This window comes from Boleophthalmus pectinirostris, unplaced genomic scaffold (assembly GCF_026225935.1).
Source record: "Boleophthalmus pectinirostris isolate CB_2022bp ecotype Guang Dong unplaced genomic scaffold, ASM2622593v1 HiC_scaffold_22, whole genome shotgun sequence".
Classification (NCBI taxonomy): Eukaryota; Metazoa; Chordata; class Actinopteri; order Gobiiformes; family Gobiidae; genus Boleophthalmus; species Boleophthalmus pectinirostris.
The window spans coordinates 25,086,941-25,107,719 of record NW_026571190.1 but is presented as its reverse complement, the minus strand read 5'-3'; the positions used below and the strand labels follow the sequence as shown (position 1 = coordinate 25,107,719).

General features: G+C 38.5%; 1 protein-coding gene across 1 annotated transcript in view; it reads left to right on the top strand.

The window, feature by feature from the left end:
- LOC110172581 (alpha-1,6-mannosylglycoprotein 6-beta-N-acetylglucosaminyltransferase B-like) overlaps positions 1 to 20,364 on the top strand; it is a 157,359-nt gene extending 136,995 nt beyond the window's left edge. Inside the window, exons 11-18 of the mRNA XM_055157733.1 lie at positions 1,254 to 1,384; positions 3,274 to 3,279; positions 5,419 to 5,574; positions 5,663 to 5,809; positions 6,397 to 6,513; positions 11,778 to 11,852; positions 14,791 to 15,074; positions 20,166 to 20,364. Of these exons, the coding sequence (XP_055013708.1) occupies positions 1,254 to 1,384; positions 3,274 to 3,279; positions 5,419 to 5,574; positions 5,663 to 5,809; positions 6,397 to 6,513; positions 11,778 to 11,852; positions 14,791 to 15,074; positions 20,166 to 20,364 (1,115 nt within the window). The remainder of the gene's footprint in view (positions 1 to 1,253; positions 1,385 to 3,273; positions 3,280 to 5,418; positions 5,575 to 5,662; positions 5,810 to 6,396; positions 6,514 to 11,777; positions 11,853 to 14,790; positions 15,075 to 20,165) is intronic.
- Positions 20,365 to 20,779: the final 415 nt, after the last annotated feature.

The following is a 20,779-nucleotide window of genomic DNA, read 5'->3' as shown; positions in this document are numbered from 1 at the left end:
ACAGTCATTATTTTCATTTATTTCTACAAATTACAAACTTTCAATTTGAGTTTGGTAATAGAAAATCAGAGAAACAATATTTCTATGTAACAGCTCTTAACTGTCTAGCAGCTTTCTCAGGGATGTATAAAGTTTGACAGCCATTCTAAAATAACAAAACCCGTCTCTTTCTGTTGTAATCTGCTTTGACAGGTCTGGCTGCCTGCTCACTTTAATTGGGACTAATGTGTTGGACATCTCTATTTTTAACATACCTTCGAGCATGCTTCAAAAACATATCACCGGCTTTTCTTCTCTTTTCTAAACCCTGTTCTATGCTCTGTTATAATGTGCTTTACTTGCCATAATTCTGCTCTTCGGTGTAACCTGCCTCTGTGTTCCTATTTAGAGCTTTATAATACATTTTATTTAGAATGTAAAATGTAACAAATGTAGCACACACAAAATACTTTCAATTAAGAATGAACACAAATGCAACATTCCCCGTCTCTGTTTACTCAAATAAAAACAAATCATGTCATGTAGCTATCAATGATCATTTACAGCAATATAATTATACCAAATTTATAATGCATTTTATTCATTAAAGGGCTATATTATGCTAGGTTCTGATCTGTTATAATGTGTTCCTCATCAAAAACATACCTGAAGTTTTGTCATGTGGTAATGCAAGAAGCGCTCCACTGTGTTTTTAAATTCCACATTCCTTCATTAAATTAATTTGAATGATTTCAACCCTGGGATTGCTAATCTCTACTGAATTTAGGGTAAAAGGAGCTGTTAACTTGAAAACTACTGTTATATGACATCACAAGGTGGGTCAGAGCATTTTGAGCACTGAAGATGTCGACAAACTAGTAATAAATAAATACTCAAACATGTGTGAATGAAATGTTTTTAATCAGGAAACAACATTGTAACAGGGTTAAATTTAATCTCATAAGAATACATTTTGTGTAATATAGGACCTTTAAGGTACATCGTTCAGCACCAATTCCGTTCATACATTCACAGCAAAGTTCCTAAAAAGTGTTTCCGTAATTTAAAGTTGTGAAGTTAACTCAGTCATTTAGAACAGACGGCTTTCTAACACAAACATATTCAGAATACTTAGTGGAGTAATTATCCCACTGAACTGGTACAACCAAGATTGAGTGTTTCTTCTTGTTTTCCCTTTGCTCTCATTAACAACCTCTCTACACTGCCATTTTCTTCTCTGAATTGGCCCATCTGCTCCCTCACTCGCTCCTCAGCTCACACCCCGGACAACTCCTTTATGGGCTTTGTGTCGGAAGAGCTCAATGACACCGAGAAGAGGAACATCCAGCAGAACAAGGTTAACAACATGGCGGTCGTGTACGGCAAGGAGCCTAGCATGTGGAAGGTAACGTAAAGAAAATAGTCCCTGTCCCTCAGTATTTGCATTAATGGCTGTGTGGTTCTCATGTTCTTACAAGTCAGAAGCTTAGGTGTCATGTTGGACTCTTTCCTTCATTTGCTTCTCACATCACCTGCTCAGCCTTTTTCCACTAAGGTCCTTCATCTGTGCAACAACCTCACTGTTAGCGTCACTACTTCCGTTTTTTTTTTTTTTTTTTTTTTTTTTGGTGAGTCATGCTGAAATGAACAAATATTGAAAGATCAGGCAGTGAACAGGGAGCTGCGGGTTGACATCACTGACAACATGTTAAGAAGTACACAAATAAAATGAATACTTGAGCAAAGGGCAATTATGTGTTTAAAGTTAGAAAGAGATGCTTGTGTTTCAGTGCTAACACTAATGCTAATGTTGAGGCATAATAAATATTAAAATAAAGCTACAAAATGAAGTATTCTGTATATAAAAATGATTGGGTAGTTGTTATTTTAATTAATTTCAATTTTAATTTTTTTTTTTTTTTTTTTTTTTTTGAGGCAGCATGAGCCCTCATCTCCGGGCTCCGGGCCTCAAAAACTCATCCAACTTCAAAATATCCATAATTCCACTGCCAGGATCGTTCCCCATAGAAAATCCATATCACTCATCACACCGGTCCTCATTCAACTCCACTGGCTCCCATTAACTCACAGAATTCAGTTTAAACTCCTCCTCCTCCTGCACTTTCAAGGGACTTTGTAGTCAGGTGGCAACATATCTGTGTTTCATGCTCCATTATTTCATATGACAGACCAGAGCATTTGACCCACCCATCTGCTACAGCTTGACTCTCTGGACATATCACAACCCACAGCACACTTCTTCATATCTGCATATATACTGTAACCATACTGTAATCCGCATTTTTCACTGTGACTTTCAGTTTGTTAAAGAGTGGGTATTTTGCAAAATTGACTTTATGGAGCTCTCTGTTATTTCCATATGAGATTCATTGCACAGTCTTATGTTGCTCCTTCAAGCCTCTCATGCGTGAAGACACAGATACAGTATTGTGACTAGACAGTGCAGCTTTGTTTATCTTACCTGATTTATTTTTTGGTGTTAAATTAAACTTTATCAAATACTCTTGAATAAATGAATAAATGAGTTTGCATTTTAACTCAAATAATGGGTGGGCCAAATGTCACATCATGCCACACACCTACATGAATATTTTTGACTTAAAGTATTACCTGATAATGTCATGCATAGAGGTGTCTTAATGTTGTTATTTACCTGAATTTCTTCAACGTTGTCTAGGTACTTTCATTTTTGTTCTCCTCCTGTGTTTTTGTAAAGACCTGCTGTGTCCCATGTTAACTCCAGCAGGTTACAGAGCAGCTAGATCATGCCAGGTCCTGCGTGAAAAGAAAATGTGTGTCAGTTTTTTTTCTGTTTTTTTTTTTTTTTTTACAGTAACACCGACAAAAGAACAAAGAGAACTGTTGATACATATTGTATTCTCTGTAGTTTTTGGAACAGTGGAGCAGCAGTGACATCTGATACCTGCTGTGTTGGGCCATTACGGCTCACTTGCTTGTGGTTTCATTTACACAATTGAGCCCAATTTGCAAGCAATTTTCCCTTCAAATACAGTCTTCCCATTCTGCAGCACTCCCCAGGCTTCTATTGTTCAAGTCATTACGGTGATGTTTTCTTTAGATGCAAAAAGTGGTGTGGTGTTTTTTAAATACACCAAAGCAGCAGGAACATAAACTTTTTCGCCTACACAACAACATGTTTTATTTGTGTCCTAATTGCTTATGTTTAAGCGATTTTCTCTTGACTAATGTTTTCTGTTTGTGTCCTTTTCTCCATGGCGACCACTGGATCCGGCTCAATGTTATTTACTATAGCTTCAGGTAAGACTTAATATCAAAGCACATGCACTTACTTTAAAATGCATCATTGTCTGTGAGATATGTAGGATTTAATTTTAATGCAGAAACAGTTTTCTAATTAAAGGTGCTCTGAGCAACTTTTGTGGTGTTGGGTCTGTTGTAGAAAAAAAATATCTCTCTTGCTGATAAATAATGAATCCATTCGCAAAGCCTGATGAGTTTTTGGAATATAGACCAAGGGTTATTCTTGTTACAGCAGATATGGACCAGGCCTAGACCTGCCCTGCCCAAAGCCCAACAGCCTCTCTTAACCAGCAGGATGTCCCTATCACATCTTGCCCCATCTTCCCAAGTATCTCCCCCAATATTACAAAGCACCAAGTTTATAAAGCCTGAGATGACCAGAAGACATACATTTCAAAGTGAGAAAGTGACCACTCCTACTGAGGTGTGGCCAGATGTGCTTCATCTGATTTGCATCCATATTCACTTGCATTTGTCACTTCCTGGTAAGATTAGCAAGCAAAAGGGAACAGAAGTATTTACATTGAAGGGTCTTTCTAACAAACCAAATGAGTTTTAGTTACAAGACCAAATTTGTTTCTAAAAGATAAACTAATCACTATTTCATTGTAATCAATCATAATCAATATTTTCCTGTGGGGGTCTGGTCTCAGGTAGAAATCACATTCATTTAAGACAGAATGAGAGAAATCTTTCCACAATCTAAATTTCTATCACAGGTCTGCTACCTACTTGTCTCCATGTAGTGTTTATTCATTATTTGTGTTTCTATTGCTCAAAAATACAGTTTAACCTTCTGTAAATAGGGAGTCTCCACTAGAAATGTTGCGCAGTGCACCTTTAAATATTCATCATGCATGTCCTGTGTTTACGACTGTACTTTTTAACATAAAGACTCTTAAAATACTAAATTCCTAATGCTGAAAAAAGAACTCATTCATCGACATCCTGCTTAGAGGGACAGTGACGGCATGGACACAGTTAGCGCACTGGTTTTGACATTGTAGGTTTAGAAACAACCTTGTAAAAAGAAAATAGAGCACTAGACTGAAATACAGGTCACCCAGTCTGTGCTGTGGTTCCCTGTATGCTAATTTTTGTTGTCTGCTGCACTTAGCACTCGAGCTAATCTCCTAATTGGCTGGGAAAATCCTAGTGGAGGAAGCGATCGATCGGTACAGCTTCCAATTACAGCTGCAGGGGGCCTCAGCATGGAACAAGGAGAGAGTAAACTGTTTAACACTGGTCAGACACTCAATAGCACAGCCCAGGGTCCTGCTCCGCTCATGATTTAATGTAGGCTGTTACTGTGCCGGCACGCTCCTGTGTTTTATCTTCTAATGGCACATCAACCTTGACTTTGAACCAGAGCCTTCTTGTACCTGTTGTGTGTAAAATGTTGTGTGTCTATGAATGTCACAGGAGCCAATAAAGCACAGCATATAAACCGGATAAATGAATTGACGTTTTTCCTCAAACAAGTCAATCAATGTTAGAGAAAAAAAAAAGAAAATGTGTGAGTTTTACTGATTTGTTTGATAGTTTATAATGAGCTATAGTTAAGATTAGTCTAAAAAATACTGTCACTCCATTGAATACTGCCTTGTCAGTGCCCAATTTTAGCAGGGCTGGGGCTGGTTAGTACTTGGACGGGAGACCCCCAGAAATACCAGGAGCCACAGTGGGGAAGCAGTATCTCTAGTGCTGAACTGTTGTTGTGTCCTTAGGCAAGACACTTCCCCCATCTTTCCAATGTATGAATCTGGTGAGTAAGTGACAGTTTGATGGTGTTCGGAGGTTTTGATGGCGCAGGTTGGCAGCCTCTCATCCATCAGTAGCTTGACTCTCTGTTGATTTTTCATGAAATATTCTACAGTATGGCATTTAATTGAACTATCTCCATGGAGACAAGCAGGCTACATCACCAGATCAGATTTGTGGAGAAGTGAACCTGCTCACAGTAATAATGCATGCATTTTGTTTTACTGTGTAACATCTCCATGGAAACAAGCAGGTGGTGCACCCCCCACCAGAAACGTTAAACAGGGCACCTTTAATATTATTTTAAGTTTAAGACTGAAACCCTTTGCTCTAGTTTAATATTTCTGTTATTTGTTTTCTCTGCTCTCCCTGCAGGGTAAGGAAGGCTTTCTTCAGATCTTACATCGTTACATGGAGGTACATGGCACAGTGTACTACGAGACCCAAAGACCTCCTGAAGTCCCAGCCTTTGTGAAGAACCATGGTCTCCTACCACAACATGAACTGCAGCAGCTGCTACGCAAGGCCAAGGCAAGACTGCTACCACCATCATAATGTCTCTCAACTTAACAATGTTTGTATGTTTGAACACTGAGGTCTTACTCTCCTCACTGTCCAGCTCTTCATTGGCTTCGGTTTCCCCTATGAAGGACCTGCTCCTCTAGAAGCAATAGCCAATGGCTGCATATTCCTCCAGCCCAAGTTCAACCCTCCACATAGCTCTCTCAATCATGAATTCTTCAGAGGCAAGCCCACATCCAGACAGGTATCGTATCTCACCAGCTATTAAAGCGTCTATATTACGCTGTAATGTTTGTTTTGATCTATGTTATAATGTTGTTTCCACATCACAAACATACCTGGAGTTGTGTTTTGTTTCATTCACAAATGTTGCCCAAACCCTGCATATTTAGAGTGAGTTCTTTTTTCAAACAGAAAACACTCTGTTCCACTGTGTGATGTCATGTGGTAATACAGGAAGTGCTCCATTGTGTTTTTAAACTCCATACAGCTTCACTAGAATAATTTTGATAATTTCAGCCCTGAATTGCCCATCTTTACTAAAGAAAGGGTAAAAGGAGCTGTTAACCTGAAAACCACCATCTCATGACATCACAAGTTGGAACAGAGCATTTTGAGCTGTGGGGATGTAGACAAACAAACAATGTAAGGTTACTCAAACACACCTCCAGGTATGTATGTTTTTGATTAGGTAGAAACATTTTAACGTGGAAATGAAGCTCACAAGAGTCAATTTGCTTAATATAGAACCTTTAATTTACCAATTAAATAGTTAAAATATATTTTATTCACTTCTAATTCATCTGTACCATTTGTATGAATGTGTTTCAGGTCTCCTCGCAGCACCCCTATGCAGAGCAGTACATTGGCAAACCTCACGTCATAACTGTGGACTTCAACAATTCAGAGGAGTTTGATGCGGCCATTCAAGAAATCATGAGAACCAAGGTACACTACTTTTCAGTTCTAAGTATGTATTTTGTATTTGCAAATTTTAAGCCATTTGTTTTTCAAATGTTTTAATTTTAAAACATTTACCATGTTATTTTATTTTTTCTTTCATCGCAGGCTTAGTTGGAATTTCAATCCACACACTAACAAATGGGAACTGAACTCAAGTGAAACTGAACTGAAATAGAAGTGACTAACTTTTTGATAGAGAGCCACTGTGACTTTGCCAAATACCATTTGCTAGAAACTATAGGAGTATATAAGCGATAGTATTTCAGAGCTTCACTGTGCTCATTGCAAATGCGGGCAGAAAGAAAATATGAGGGCATGAGGCAGTGCCAAGAGTGGGAGAGAGGTTAATTAAGGAGTCAAGAGGGAGATTCAATCTTTTTGGGCAGCTGAGAAATGTGAAAAGAATCAGGAGAAAGGGAGCACAAGTCCTGCTTGGATGGATACATATGTCATTGGAACATTAATTACACTTATAATGAATAACGGCTTTAGAACGGCACTTGTCATTAAGTGGGCTACGACTAAAAGTTTAATTTCACACACAAAATTAAGCTGCATTAAGAAAATGAAACTGAAGTGTCTGAGTAATTAATAATTAAATACTGTATAAGAATGGATTGTGCGTCAGATAAATTAATTTGCACTTCACAAATCACTCTCACAAATCACTTAACTGAGGTCTTATATTACATTAAATTGACTCTTGTGAGCTTTAACCAATGTTATAATCTTGTGACCTCCTCAAAAACACACTTGGAGCTGTGTTTTGTTTCATTCACACATTCACCACCTTGGGATGTCATGTAGTGGTAGTTTTTAAGTTAAACGCTCCTTTTACCTTTTGTTCAGTAGATATCTGCTATTCCATTGGCTGAATTCATGAAATGATCCTAGTGAAGGTGTATGAAGTGTAAAAACACAGTAGACTCAAGCACTTCCCTGTATTACGACATGACTTCACAAGGTGGAACAGAGTTAAAGAAATATGAATGAAACAAAACACAACTCCAGGTATGTTTGTGATGAGGAAACAATATTATAACAGAGATCTGAAAATAACATAATTTAAGCCTTTAAGTACTTTTGTATGGTGAAAATAATTATATAGAGAGTTAGCTGTTGATGCATATAACACTAAAAGCTTTTTCACACATGTCCCTTTACTTCTTCACTGCGCAATCCTTTAATATTGAAATCATGAACTTCACACTGTCTGTCGGGAAACGTGGTTATTATACAATATTATTCTCCTACAATAATTTCTAGTTACTGTGATAAAACTCTGACAGCTTATTCCATATAGTTTTCTTTTCTAAATAAGTACAGAGTAACAGTCTAAACAAAAGATTCATCTCACTTTCACTTCACACAGACAGAGAGGAGACAGCTGTCAGAAAGATCTTTTAAACACAGAGTAAATGTGGGAGCGTGGAGCAGATTAGCAGCAGTGTGCGTGTAGATTAGGAGATGATTTCTGCCTCTGTGGATGCTCATGTTGTCAGAGGAAAGGCATTGGCTCACTGCACCTCTCTGTTGGGTCCCTTCACCCTTCACTGCAGTAGCCACCACGCTCCAGTAAATAGCCATATGCAGAGGGCTCGCTGATAACACACACTGCACGAATACCTCCCCCTACAGGACGCTGTAACTCATAACGGACAAGAGCGGTGGATGAGAGCTGCTCCCTCATGCAGGACAAAGCAATCTCTCTCTGTAGTAAAAGGCACCAAATCCTCTTTCTTCTTTTTTCTTCAGGCTTAAAATATAACCTTTATCTTTGCTTTCTGCTCTGGTCAGTGTAATATCAGATATTTAATTTGTAGGTATTCACACATCAGAATTAGGATTAAACTGGGACAAAAGGCAGATCTTAAACTAATCTAAACCAGGACTAGAACAGAATCAAACTGGACTCAAACAGAACATAAAACATTTTGAGACTTAAAGGTGCACTTTTCTGGCGAGGGTCCACAAGGAGATGTCAGTGCTTTGGTTTAAATTGTCCACAGTTATCTGCATTTATTGAACTACAGGTGTTATTTATTGCTCAAAAATATCTTAACTATATCTGTAATTTGACTTGCAAGTCTCCATGGAGACACAAGTTTATGTTCTTACTGTGGAACATGTTAGGCACATGTTCATAGAGACAAGCAGGTGACAGACCCTCCACTAAACAAGTTGCACAGGGCACCTTTAAGTTAAAAGAAGAACTAGATTTATTTGTTTCTGCATTTGTATTTGAGAAAGTCCAGCAAAAAAGTATGTATTTATGTATTGTATGAGCCCTTTGCTCTCATGAATTTTATGTTAATCAAACATTTGGAATTTTTTATTTTGGTCAGATAGGCTATGAGAAACTGTCTGACCTCGCAGCATTAGGATTTGTTCGCTCCATGGTAGGCAGGTACTTTTTTTATTTAACCAATCGTTGCTATTTGGTCGTGATGTATGTAATGCACCTCTAACGGGGCTAACTGGTATATTAAGCTTTTCCCAAATCCCGTAGGAAGAAGGGGAATAACGTCTTTCCCCTTGATAAAATTCACCAAATATTCTCTTTGTTCCAGCTTTAAATCCGTGATCTCAGGAATCGTTGACAACACAGAATTGTTTACTGTTGTGCTGTAACACAAAAAGTGACCCAGTCATGGCTTCACAGCTCTTCTCTGATTGGCTGGTGCGCTGTCTACAACTTCTGGGGTTCTTGCAAACTGTCTAGTGTATTCTGATTCCTGACCTTGTCTCTGGAGAGAAATGAAATTGAGCGGAGTCACTAGGTGGTGCCACCCTGGCTAAGAACTCGCTGTATTACAACAAAAATCTGCATTTTCATTTATTTTATCTGCCCCTCAGAGTGTTGTGATGTCACCTGGAACCCTGAAATAGCAGAGAGGACTAAAAATATGAGTAGGGCATCTGGCTTAAAATATGCTTTTCACTGAACGTATTTCACATCTGCTCTAAATAATTGGAGCAGATGGTACAAATGTATCCATAGTCATCTTCCTGTTGAAGTGTAACTAAATAAAACTTGAATAGAAGAGAAGTTTCAGGTGCCGTCTGCTGCGTTTCTGCTTATGAGTTTGTTTTGTGTCTGGGCTTACAAAACAGATTAGCATAAGGCTTTGATCAGATCTGCAGCCTGTGTGACTTCTGGAATTGCATCATGTCTGCGTACTTGCTTGTGTGGGCTTTCACTTAAACTCGCCCTCTGTCTGATTTCACACACGGCTAAACCTGGGGCTGGTGCTGATTTGAGATCGGAAATGCAATTCTGCGAGTCGTGTATCATTTGCCGAGCCAGGTCCTTTTCAGCGGGGCATAAAACAAACCACTTCGATCTCGCTGAAGTCCAAAGTTTGCTTCCATTTTCTTTTTGTCTGGTTCTTTTATTCTTCAAAAGAATATGGGTTGCACTGAGTTCTATTACCACAAATATTAAATGTTTTTGTTTTGGTTTTGTTTTTTTAAATTGTCAAAAGATTCATAATTACTGGCTCATAATAATATTAAAGTATGTGGGCATTAGTCATTTTTTACCCCAGACTCTGGAACAAACTGCCCCTTGATATGCACATCATCACAGACTTTGGCCCGTTTAAATCCAGGCTCAAAACTTTCAGACTGGCTATTCAGACATTCAGTAATGCAGTAATGTAATGGCACAATTTGTTTTATTTTGTTTTTTATTGTTTAATATTTTTAATGTTTATATTGTATTGGTTTTATTGGAAAGCACATTGGTCACCTTGAGTGTTGTGAAGGACTCTATAAATAAAGTCTGATTGATTGATTTCTCTTCAGGAGATGCCACTGTGGACCATTTGTACATGAAGTTGGGATCTGGAGTATTTACAAGTACACTCGTTGAACTATCCACCTGTATATACAGTACAGAAACAGGATTAAGCAGTATGGCTTAAGAGTCTGTCCCTGAAACATAGTTACTTGAATTCACTTACAAGGACCACAGCTTCAGTGTAAAATTTACTTTATTATGGATGAAGACAGTGATATTGAAGGCCCATTTGAGATTTCTGAGGAGGCGATCTGCACTCAGGCTTGGCAACCACCCATTCAGTGAAAGAGAGAAGGAATGAGAAGTGGAAAAGAGAGGAGGGCCGGAGAGGCAGGTAAATGAGAAGACAGAGAGGAAGAGAGCGAGTGATAAATTAGGGATGCATTGTCTTCCAAATATCAGTTCAGTCAATATCCTGGTTTGGCATATAAATGAATCTAATAAGATCCTCATAATGTTTGAACTTTTATTTACACAAAGTTGTTCTATAGCTTCATGGGTCTTGTTCACGAGTGAGGGGAAGATGGAGGTGAGATTGACAGGCAGTTTGGTGCAGCGTCGGCAGTGATGCGGTCACTGTATCAGACCGTTGTGGTGAAGAGGGAGCTGAGCTGAAAGGCTAAGCTCTCGATTTACTGGTCAGTCTACATTCCTCACCTATGGTCATGAGCTTTGGGTAATGACTGAAAGGACAAGATGGCAGATACAAGTGGTGGAAATGAGTTTCCTCCACAGGGTGGCTGGGTGCTCCTTTAGAGATAGGGTGAGGAGCTCAGTCACACGGGAGGAGCTCGGAGTAGAGCCGCTGCTCCTCCACGTCGAAAGGAGCCAGCTGAGGTGGCTTAGGCATCTGTTCCAGATGCCTCCTGGACGCCTCAATGGGGAGGTGTTCCTGGCATGTCCCACCGGGAGGAGGCTCCGGGGAAGACCAAGAACACACTGGAGGGACTATGTTTGCTGGCCTGGAAACACTTCAGGATCCCCCCGGAAGAGCTGGAGGAAGTGTGTGTGTGGAGAGGGAATTCCGGGAGACCCTGCTCAGACTGCAGTTCCCGCGACCCGGCCCCAGACAAGCGGAAGAAAATGAATGGATGGAAATAAATGCTATTATCAGTTTCTGTACTAGTATTGGTTAATATTGAGTATTGGCAGATATAGTATTGAAATCAGCATCGGGACTGACAAAGCTGTATCGGTGCATCCCTAGTATAAATATAAAATAGCAAACAGCAACCAGAGTTAGTTAGCAAATGCCACAGTCACCACATGCATTGAATGACATTTTTAAAAAACAATTAAGTTGCATTAGTCCTTGAAGAGGCTTGACAATGAGGATGTTCTTCTAAAGAAACAATGGAAATGTGTGGATGGATTGATTTGGTATTTTTTCTGAATAATGAGCAATTAGCTGTACACGACTGAGATTTGTATGTTCTTGTATTTCCAGGTTGAGCCGTATCTGCCTTATGAGTACACATGTGAGGGTATGCTGGAGAGAGTACACGCCTACATTCAAAACCAGGTACGTTCCCAATGTGCCCTGGCTCTCCCTATTGTACTAAATATTTCATCATGTGTTTCATTCAACCCCCACAGCAGTGCTTAGGGCCTCTTAACTGTGTGCCCCTGACATGTATGTAAGCAGACTTTTGATGAATGCACGCTTAAGCTCATTAGAAGCTACAAATTCAGCCTGGAGCCGTGGAGCAGAAGGCCCGCTGACAGTAATGAGGAGGGATGAGTAAGGAGAAACACAAGTGTGCCTCTGACCAAGATGGAGGATGTGAATAAGACAAGACTCACTACAGTCACATCAGAGCTTGTACATTGTGTCTGCTGTGTCTACCGCCACCATCCAAACTGGTCACAACAGATGTTCAGCCAATGAAGGGTCATTTTCTGTAATTTTTTGGTTTTAGTCAATTTATCAGCAATATGTTTCAACATAAATGATGACCATATGCAGTAGGGATGGGATGAGATACAAGTGCCACAAGACGAGATATGAGATTGAGCCCATGAGAATGAGACAAGATGTGATTTTGACATAATTAATTAATCAATTTTGTGACCCAGTTTCCAATATTGTCTCACTAAATAATTCTAGTGAAGATGTATGGAGTTTAAAAATACAGTGGAGCTTCCTAATGACAGCACAAGGTGGTACAGAGTGAAGAACTCAGCCTAAATATGGAGGGTTTGTGAGTTAAACATGTGAATGAAACAAAACACCACTCCAGGTATGTTTTTGATGAGGAAACATTATGACATAGATCAGAAATAGTTTAATATGGGTGCTTATATATACTTTATATATACTTTGTTGTCCCTGAACAGAAATGTACCAAAGCCAAAAGTACTTCCTCCAAAACTACAAGAGATCAATTCAGCTTCATTCGTATTGCACTTTTCATACACACAATGCAGAACAAAATGAGAGGTATGATGACAAACTCCAAAATCACTAGCTCTTTCAATTTTAAGAAATATAAATAAATAAAGTACAGCTGCTCCTGTCAAAAGCATCTGATACTCTGCTCATAGTAAATGAACTGCTTCTAAAGTTTGATAACATCCAATTACCCACATATATCTGACCTAGATGTAGAAAACTGTTCTGTGTGATTGATCAGGTCTGTTTGATAAATGAACACACTTAAACTCTTTGTACAGAGTTTCTGCACACCTCTCCCATGTTTCTTATTCCTTCACCTCTTCATGCTTCCTCATGCATTATATCTCAAGGTCTGCTCAATACTGTAAAAGCATCATCTTGAAGTACAAGCTGTGCAACAGCAAGAAGGTCATTGCCACATGAAGTTTCATCTATGAGGCAATGGCAGTGAGGAAGCTGTGTCCATGGCAACCACACATTACCCTTGACATGATATAGGCCTATAGACCACACATATGTGTGAGAGCAGCTAGATTATAAAATACGATTAGACTTATAGAAATGAATTGAATAATAATACATAATAATAATATTGAATAATTACTTAAAGCACAACTCTAGGTATATTTTTCATGAAAAACATTGGTATACACTCAGAAAAGTCAATTTTGCATAACCTTTATATGATGTTAAAGGTGCACTTTGGAACTTTTCAGGTGGAAGGTCTGCTACCTACTTGTCTCCATGGAGATCTGATTGCTTTGCCTGGAATGTTCCATAGCAGGACTTTAAACATATAGTTAGCATTTATTAATTACGGGTGTTTCTGTTGCTCAAAAATACATGGATTCCTTCTGTGAATAGGGGCAACTCTCCACAGATCTGAACTGTAATAGTAAGTAAGTAAGTAAGTAAGTAAGTCTTTATTTATATAGCACTATGTAGCATAGTGCTGTAACCTGCTTGTCTCCCTCATGATAGTTTAATCTATACTGTGGAATATTCTAGACAAAGCAATAACATTTCCATGTAGACAAGCAAGAGGTAGTGGACCCTCCAGTATAAATGTTATGCAGTGCACCTTTAACTCCTACATGTCTTGATTTATTGCAATTTCTATTACATTAAATTTAATTCTTATATATAAAGAAAACTGGCTTTTAATATTAATTTTATAACACAAAACATGTCTCTGCCGTTTAACGTATAGAAATCGAGTTGCATTCTTTTAAAACCTAAACCCTTCTCCAAACCAAGTGCTTTTAGAATTGGCTCATAGATCATATCAAGAAAGCTCCAGGTTTGAAGTTTTTAAAGGTTTAAGTTATTGAAGAGTTTCAATGACTGAACATCCGCTTGAATCAAATGTAATTATTTGCACAGGCCAGATCACAACACACTCAGCAATGATAAATGAAACAGCTCAATAATAATTTAAATACCTTTTAGAGAATAATCTGAATCAGAAACAAGTTTTATTGCCATTATCAGTGAACAAAATCATTTGCTTTGGTATTAAACAGTGAAAAATAACAGTAGAATATGGTGGTGGAATGTAACAAAGTTAAAGTATTGAAGTACTGTACTTAAGTATACATTTTTAGGAATCTGTACTTTTAAAGTGAATACTTTTTACTTTTACTTCACTACATTACACATTTTTTGACCAGGACTGAAAAGTACAAGTATTTTTAAGTAAGTCTACAGAAGATCTACAGAAAAGGTTGTGGCTTTATCATTAGCATGTTCATAATTTGAGAAAAAAAATATAACAACAAATAAATACAGCTAGAATAAAAAGTCTATTCAGTTGTTTCTGTTGAAGAAAATTCAGTACAAGTCATCAAAATCAATACATTTGACACTTTATAAGCACATCTGCATGGAATACTTTTACTTTTTACTCTTTAAATACATATTTCAAAAAGTACTTTAACACTTTTACTTGAGTATTTTTTGCACCAGTATCTATACCACTGGTAGAAAATATGATCAAATAAGGGCATGTGTGTATTCTAGTGAGTATCTTGTTACTCTGTACACTAAATGCCTCTGACACCTGCAGGACTTCTGTGCCCCTGATCACCCCTTCGTCCTGGCTAACCTGTCCAGACAGGGGACAGCTGGTGGGAGCAGGCGGCAGGGCCCTGTGTTCGTGCCCCTGTCCAACTCCACGGCGCTGGGATGGGCATTGAACGTGACCGCACCTACGGTCTGGCCCCCCCTGAGCTCGCTCCGTCTGCTCGTGTCACAGGAGGGACAGTCGTGTGTGGAGGCCTGTCAGAGCTCAGGCTTCATCTGTGAGCCTGCTCACTTCCACTACATCAACAACAAAGAAGCTCTGCACGCGTGAGTACTCCACTGCTCTCATCACTACTGAATAGCTTGCATTACAGTTAATAATACATTTGCATTTTAAATTACAAACATTGGTAACACCCATAGACTGTATATGTAAATGGACTAACCTGCTAGCTGCCACGTTCCAAAAAGGAAGTGAACATGGGGGAGCTTCCGACTCTATCGACTCTGGCTCCAGTTGACTTTACATTGAAAAATTGTCGCTCCTCATTCTATAAGTGCTGAAGTGAGTCATTTTGGTATTAAAATGTCCGTATTAACCCACACTACATTATTCTGGTGTTTTTATTTATCTATTTTGTCTACAAATAAATTCCTATTAACCTGGCTCCAAAATCTTTCCTGTAACTGCCTCGTGACCTTCATCTGAGTGGAGCCAAAAGCTATGGGTGACATCACACTCCCTTTGTCCACTTCTGTATACAATCTATGGTAACCTTGTAATAACTACACTTTTAATAGCCTTGATAAAGCATTAGAAAATACTTGATTCATGTTAAACAAAATGTTTATTAAGAATTATTCTAGTTTAGTAACTACTTAATGAATACCCAAAGTAGTTCAATTTGTTAAACAGTAATTATACCTGAACTGTTTTTAATAAACTATTAGTTCATCAAGTTTATGAAGTATTTCTTCATGCTTTCATTCACTGATACAGAGCTGTGTAGGCATTGATTTTTGTTATAAAATATTACGAGTGAAAAATGAATGATCGCAAATGTATTAGAGAAGGCTGTATGGCTATAAAGCTGGACCAGGAAACATGGTTAGTATTCTAGGTAATAATATGCACACATATCTTCAAAATGCATTATCCTATTCCATTTCTTTCCTGTTACCATGGCATTACTCTAAAGTGCGACCATTTCATTTTCCTGTCAAATCTCCATCAGTTCTTTTACCATGCAGATGTTCACAGCGTGTCCTGCCGGGCCCCACACTGGCACATGAGCGGCAGGTAAAAGCTCTTAATCACTGAAGTCACGCTCCATGCTCTCCTGTCTACAGAGCTACACTTTTCTGACTGATCTTATTTCAGATTTGATCAAAGGATTATCAAGGCCTGTTACAATAATACATTTTGAAGTGCTACAAAAATATCAAACTACTGAGTTGCAAGAAACAAAGCAGAATATAACTTTAGTTGTAGTATAATTACTTATAGAAGTAACTTATTTGAACCTCTGCAGCTCAAATCTTCCCCACTAGTACAAAGAAACTGTATACAGGATAAATATTGTGAACATTTTAGTGAACATTTTAGAACAATATCAATATAATTCTTACACTGACAGACCTAGTATTTAGCCCCATGCAATATTTGCGTATAATCTAAAAGGTCCTACATTACACAAAAGATTCTTGTGAGCTTTTATCCATATTATAATGCAGTTATCTCCTCACAAACATACCTTGAGTTGTGTTTTGTTTCATTCACACATGTATCAGTAATTGTGGTTTTGTCTGTCTACGTCTCCAAAGCTTTAAATACTCTGTTCCACCTTGTAATGTCATGAAGTGGTCGTTTTCAGCTATCTTTAACCTTTTTTTCAGCTATCTTTAACCTTTTTTACCTTTATTTCACTTAACGTCACCGTAGTTCTAGTGAAGGTGTTTGGCATGTAAAAACGCAGTGGAGTACTCCCTGTATTACCTCATGACATCAAAAGGTTTGAGAGAAGAACTCAGCCTAAATATGCAGGATTTGTGCATTAAACATGTGACTGAAACAAAACACAACTCCAGATATGTTTATGATAAGAAAACAACATTTTAACATAGATTAGAAATATAGCATAGACTCTTTAAAATCAAAATGCATTCAACACTTTGCTGTATGAAATCCCATCACAAAGCTGCTTGAAAAGGTGAGACATGTATTAACTGAGTTGTGGGTTGCCGCACTCTGCAGGGAACAGAGAGTTTGAGCCTCAAACACTGAACAGTTCCTCCCCTGTTGACTTTATTCTCTGCACTAGTTTCATCCTGAGTGCGTGCGTGAGTGTGTACGTGCGTGTCCGTGTGTGTTCATGCATGAGCGTGTGTGTGTGTGTGTGTGTGCGTGTGCGTATGTGGGTTTACAGTTGCCTTTATTGTCATTGTCTTCTCTCATCCTCTTCCTCTTTAACGCCTCATACCTGCTTCACTCGTCTTCCAACTTCACCGCGCACTCTTGTTTAAACCGTGACACACATGAGAGCTCTCACCTGTGGCATAGTTTCTTTTTTTATTCCACTGAAATTTCACATTACTTTTCACTTTATTATCCTCTGTTCTGTATAAAGTACTGCACTGGTGTGGCTAAGTGGACTGTCTTCTAATATTTGTCACTACTTAATCATAATAATGGCCCTGCTGACCACTAGTGACACTTATTGTAGGACTTGTAGCCTCTTAAGTGTGTTTATCATGGAAATACTTAATAATAACTTATACCTAATAAAGCATGAAGAAAGGTTACATTCATAATTAATAAATACTAGTAGTTTATTGAGTAACTCCTACATTAAATTAAGGGGTTAGGATTAGGTGTTAGGAACAAGCTGGGATCCACTCTTCTTCAATTCTTTACAAAAATGTGAGTCTGGTCACTGGTGAATCTCCCCATTTTCAGATGGACATGATTGACAGGTGCATTAGCCAATCTGGGACACATCATGGTCCTTCGTATCACAAAAGATAAAGGAAAAACATATCACAGGGGACTCTGGTCTCTCGTGTTTGACTGTGGAATGATTTGTGCCTATATTTGCATCAATGTTCAAGCATAATAACATTTAAGAAGAAATACAAAGAAATGGCATTGACAAATTATAAAAATAGTGAAAAGTACTAATTCGAATGCTCTTTTTTCTCTTCTTTTAATAACCTATAACAGGAAACTGGAGGTTTTGAGTTATAATTAGGAAAGGGGGTAGGATTAAATAAATTCCCCTTCCTCTCACTCGTTTTTGGACATGTAAATGTGAAGCTCTATGGCTTTTGCATATCTATCTATTATGTTGATTGTGAGTGCTCTTGCAACATTATTTGAGACATGACTTTTGTTTTATAGTTTGCATTTTTTAATTAAATGTATTCAACCAATGACCTTATTCATTTCACATGTGTCACTGAACAAAGACAAATTTGATTGTACATGATCACGTTTGTCAAGGCTTGAGATGCAATGGAGTGTGTGGAGGTCAGACTGATATCAATCTGTATAAAAAAAATACAGAGTGATTTCACTCTGGATTTGTCACACAAAGGAATGAACAGTGACTAAGCCTAAATCATTGTTAATTAACTGTTTGTTCATTATGGTTTAAGTCAGGGCTCTCAAACTCAATTGGAGCAGGGGCTGAAGTCATTAAATCAGTGTTGGTTGGGTGGGGCACATATTATATAACATGACCACCATACTATCATACAGCCTCACACAGAGTAACTTTTTTATTTTATTTTTTTATTTGTTTGAGCAAAGTATAACAACAACAACAATAACAAAGGATATGTACACATGCATATTTGGGACCTGGTGCTCAAAAGCAGTAGCCTGATTCACTTCGTGGAAACCATCTGCCCTCACAGCATAAGGATTTGTTCACTCGATGGTAGGCGGGTACTTTTGTTTATTTAACCAATCGCTGCTATTTGGTCATGACATATGTAATGCTCCACTAACAGGACTAACTGGTATATTAAGCTTTTCCCAAATCCCGTAGGAAGAAGGGGAATAACATCTTTCCCTTTGATAAAATTCACCAAACGTTGTCTTTGTTCTGGCTTTAAATTCTCGATCTCGGGAATCATTGCCAACACAGAATGTATGGCTTTGTCTACATCCATCTTGACCGCTTTGTTTATTGTTGTGCTGTACCACAAAAGAGACCCAGTCATGACTTCTCAGCTCTTCACTGATTGGCTGGTGCACAGTTTACAACTTCCAGGGTTCTTGCAAACCATCTAGTGTATTCTGATTCCTGACCAAGTTGCTGGAGAGAAATGAAATTGAGCAGAGGCACTAGGTGGCACCAGCCTGGCTACTAAAGGAGTAGAATGAAGTTTTAAAAAAAACTTATAGTATCCTACCCCAACTTGAATGATTAATTACAATATCAGTATGTTTCAGACATCTTGTTCAGCTTGTTCTCCCTCCACCCTCTCTCTCTCTCTCTCTCTCTCTCTCTCTCTCTCTCTCTCTCTCTCTCTCTCTCTCTCTTATAAACATTATATTTGATTGCAACAGGCAATAAATCATAGTTTAGAAGGTGCATTAACATTTCCATTTTAATCTTTTGATATTTTTTTATCATGTATTACATTATATTTAAAGTGCATTCCTTTTATCCATTTTTGCATAAAAAACAAGCCACTGCGGTATGCTTTCTGGCTGGCATCTGAATTAAACAAAGTAAAAAAATAAAATAAAATAAAACTGGATGTTGGGAGACACCAGTTGGGTCTCTGCTGGCTCTTAAATGCCCCCTGTTGGTGTAGGGCAGACCAGAGCCTCCAGGTCAAAGTCCTCATTGTAGAGATGGGCATCATCCTCTGAGAAAGTAGCCGAGCTCTCCATGTTTGTGTGTATTCACCAGTGTCCTGTGAAGTTATGAGCCAAAATTTGTCTCTTACAAACAGAACATAGGCACAATTTACATAGAGAATGTAACATCATCTCCATGAGGTTACATTCTGTTCTATATTCTTATAGAGTATGACATTAAACAGCTCAACCTTACATTTATTTGATTACAGGTGGTTTTATTGCTCACAAATACCTAGAAGAACAGGCACTCCCTCCAGAGATCTGACCTGTAACTTGGTCAGGTTTGGTCACGAAGATAGAAAAGTTTAATGCCATACTGTGAAACATTCCAGACAAAGCAATAACATGTTCACACAGAAAAGCATTTAACGGACCCTCCACCAGAAAAGTTTACACAATGCACATTTAAAACTTGAATCATTTTTTTTCCATTCTACATTCTTAAGATGGCCTTTTACAATATTTAATATCTTTACATAGCACAGACTGGTATTGAGTTTAAAAGATGAATTGTATTTGAATATGTTTTTTGAATCTGTTTCCAGGCTGGAGGTGCAGTGTGAGGTGGTGGACTCTGAGATGAATCACATCCTGCCTGCCTTCTCTGTGACGCGGAGAGAGTGTGGTCTACAGAGAGAACCACTGCTGTTCAGCTGTGCAGGACACTCCCCCAAGTACAGGCGTCTGTGCCCCTGCAGGGACTTCCGCCAGGGACAGGTGGCGCTGTGCCGAGACTGTCTATAGTGACTGGACCCGGAACCAGCCCAGAGGAGGGCAGTAGAGCTGTAAAAGGGACACTTGCCCAAACTGGATGGAGCTGTGCTAGATTTGGGTTAACCATTTGAGCGCCATCTCAGAAAGTCATATCAGTGGTGGATACGGCATGAGAGGTGAAGTAGACCAGAGACTGTTTGGTTTTAAAGTCACCTATGATATATATATATATATATATATTTTTCACAAGAAACAGAATTGAAAATTCCAATTTGGCATAAACAATTGCATTTAAAACCTTGCCTGACCAGCCAGTCCCTTTTACATTCTGTTCAAATTCAAAAGGGAGAGAAACCAGTCAATAGAGGAGGAGAATACCCCATCCAAACTTGAGACAGTCCAACCACAGCTGCTAATTTGCAGCACGTGTCTCTCAAATGTGCAA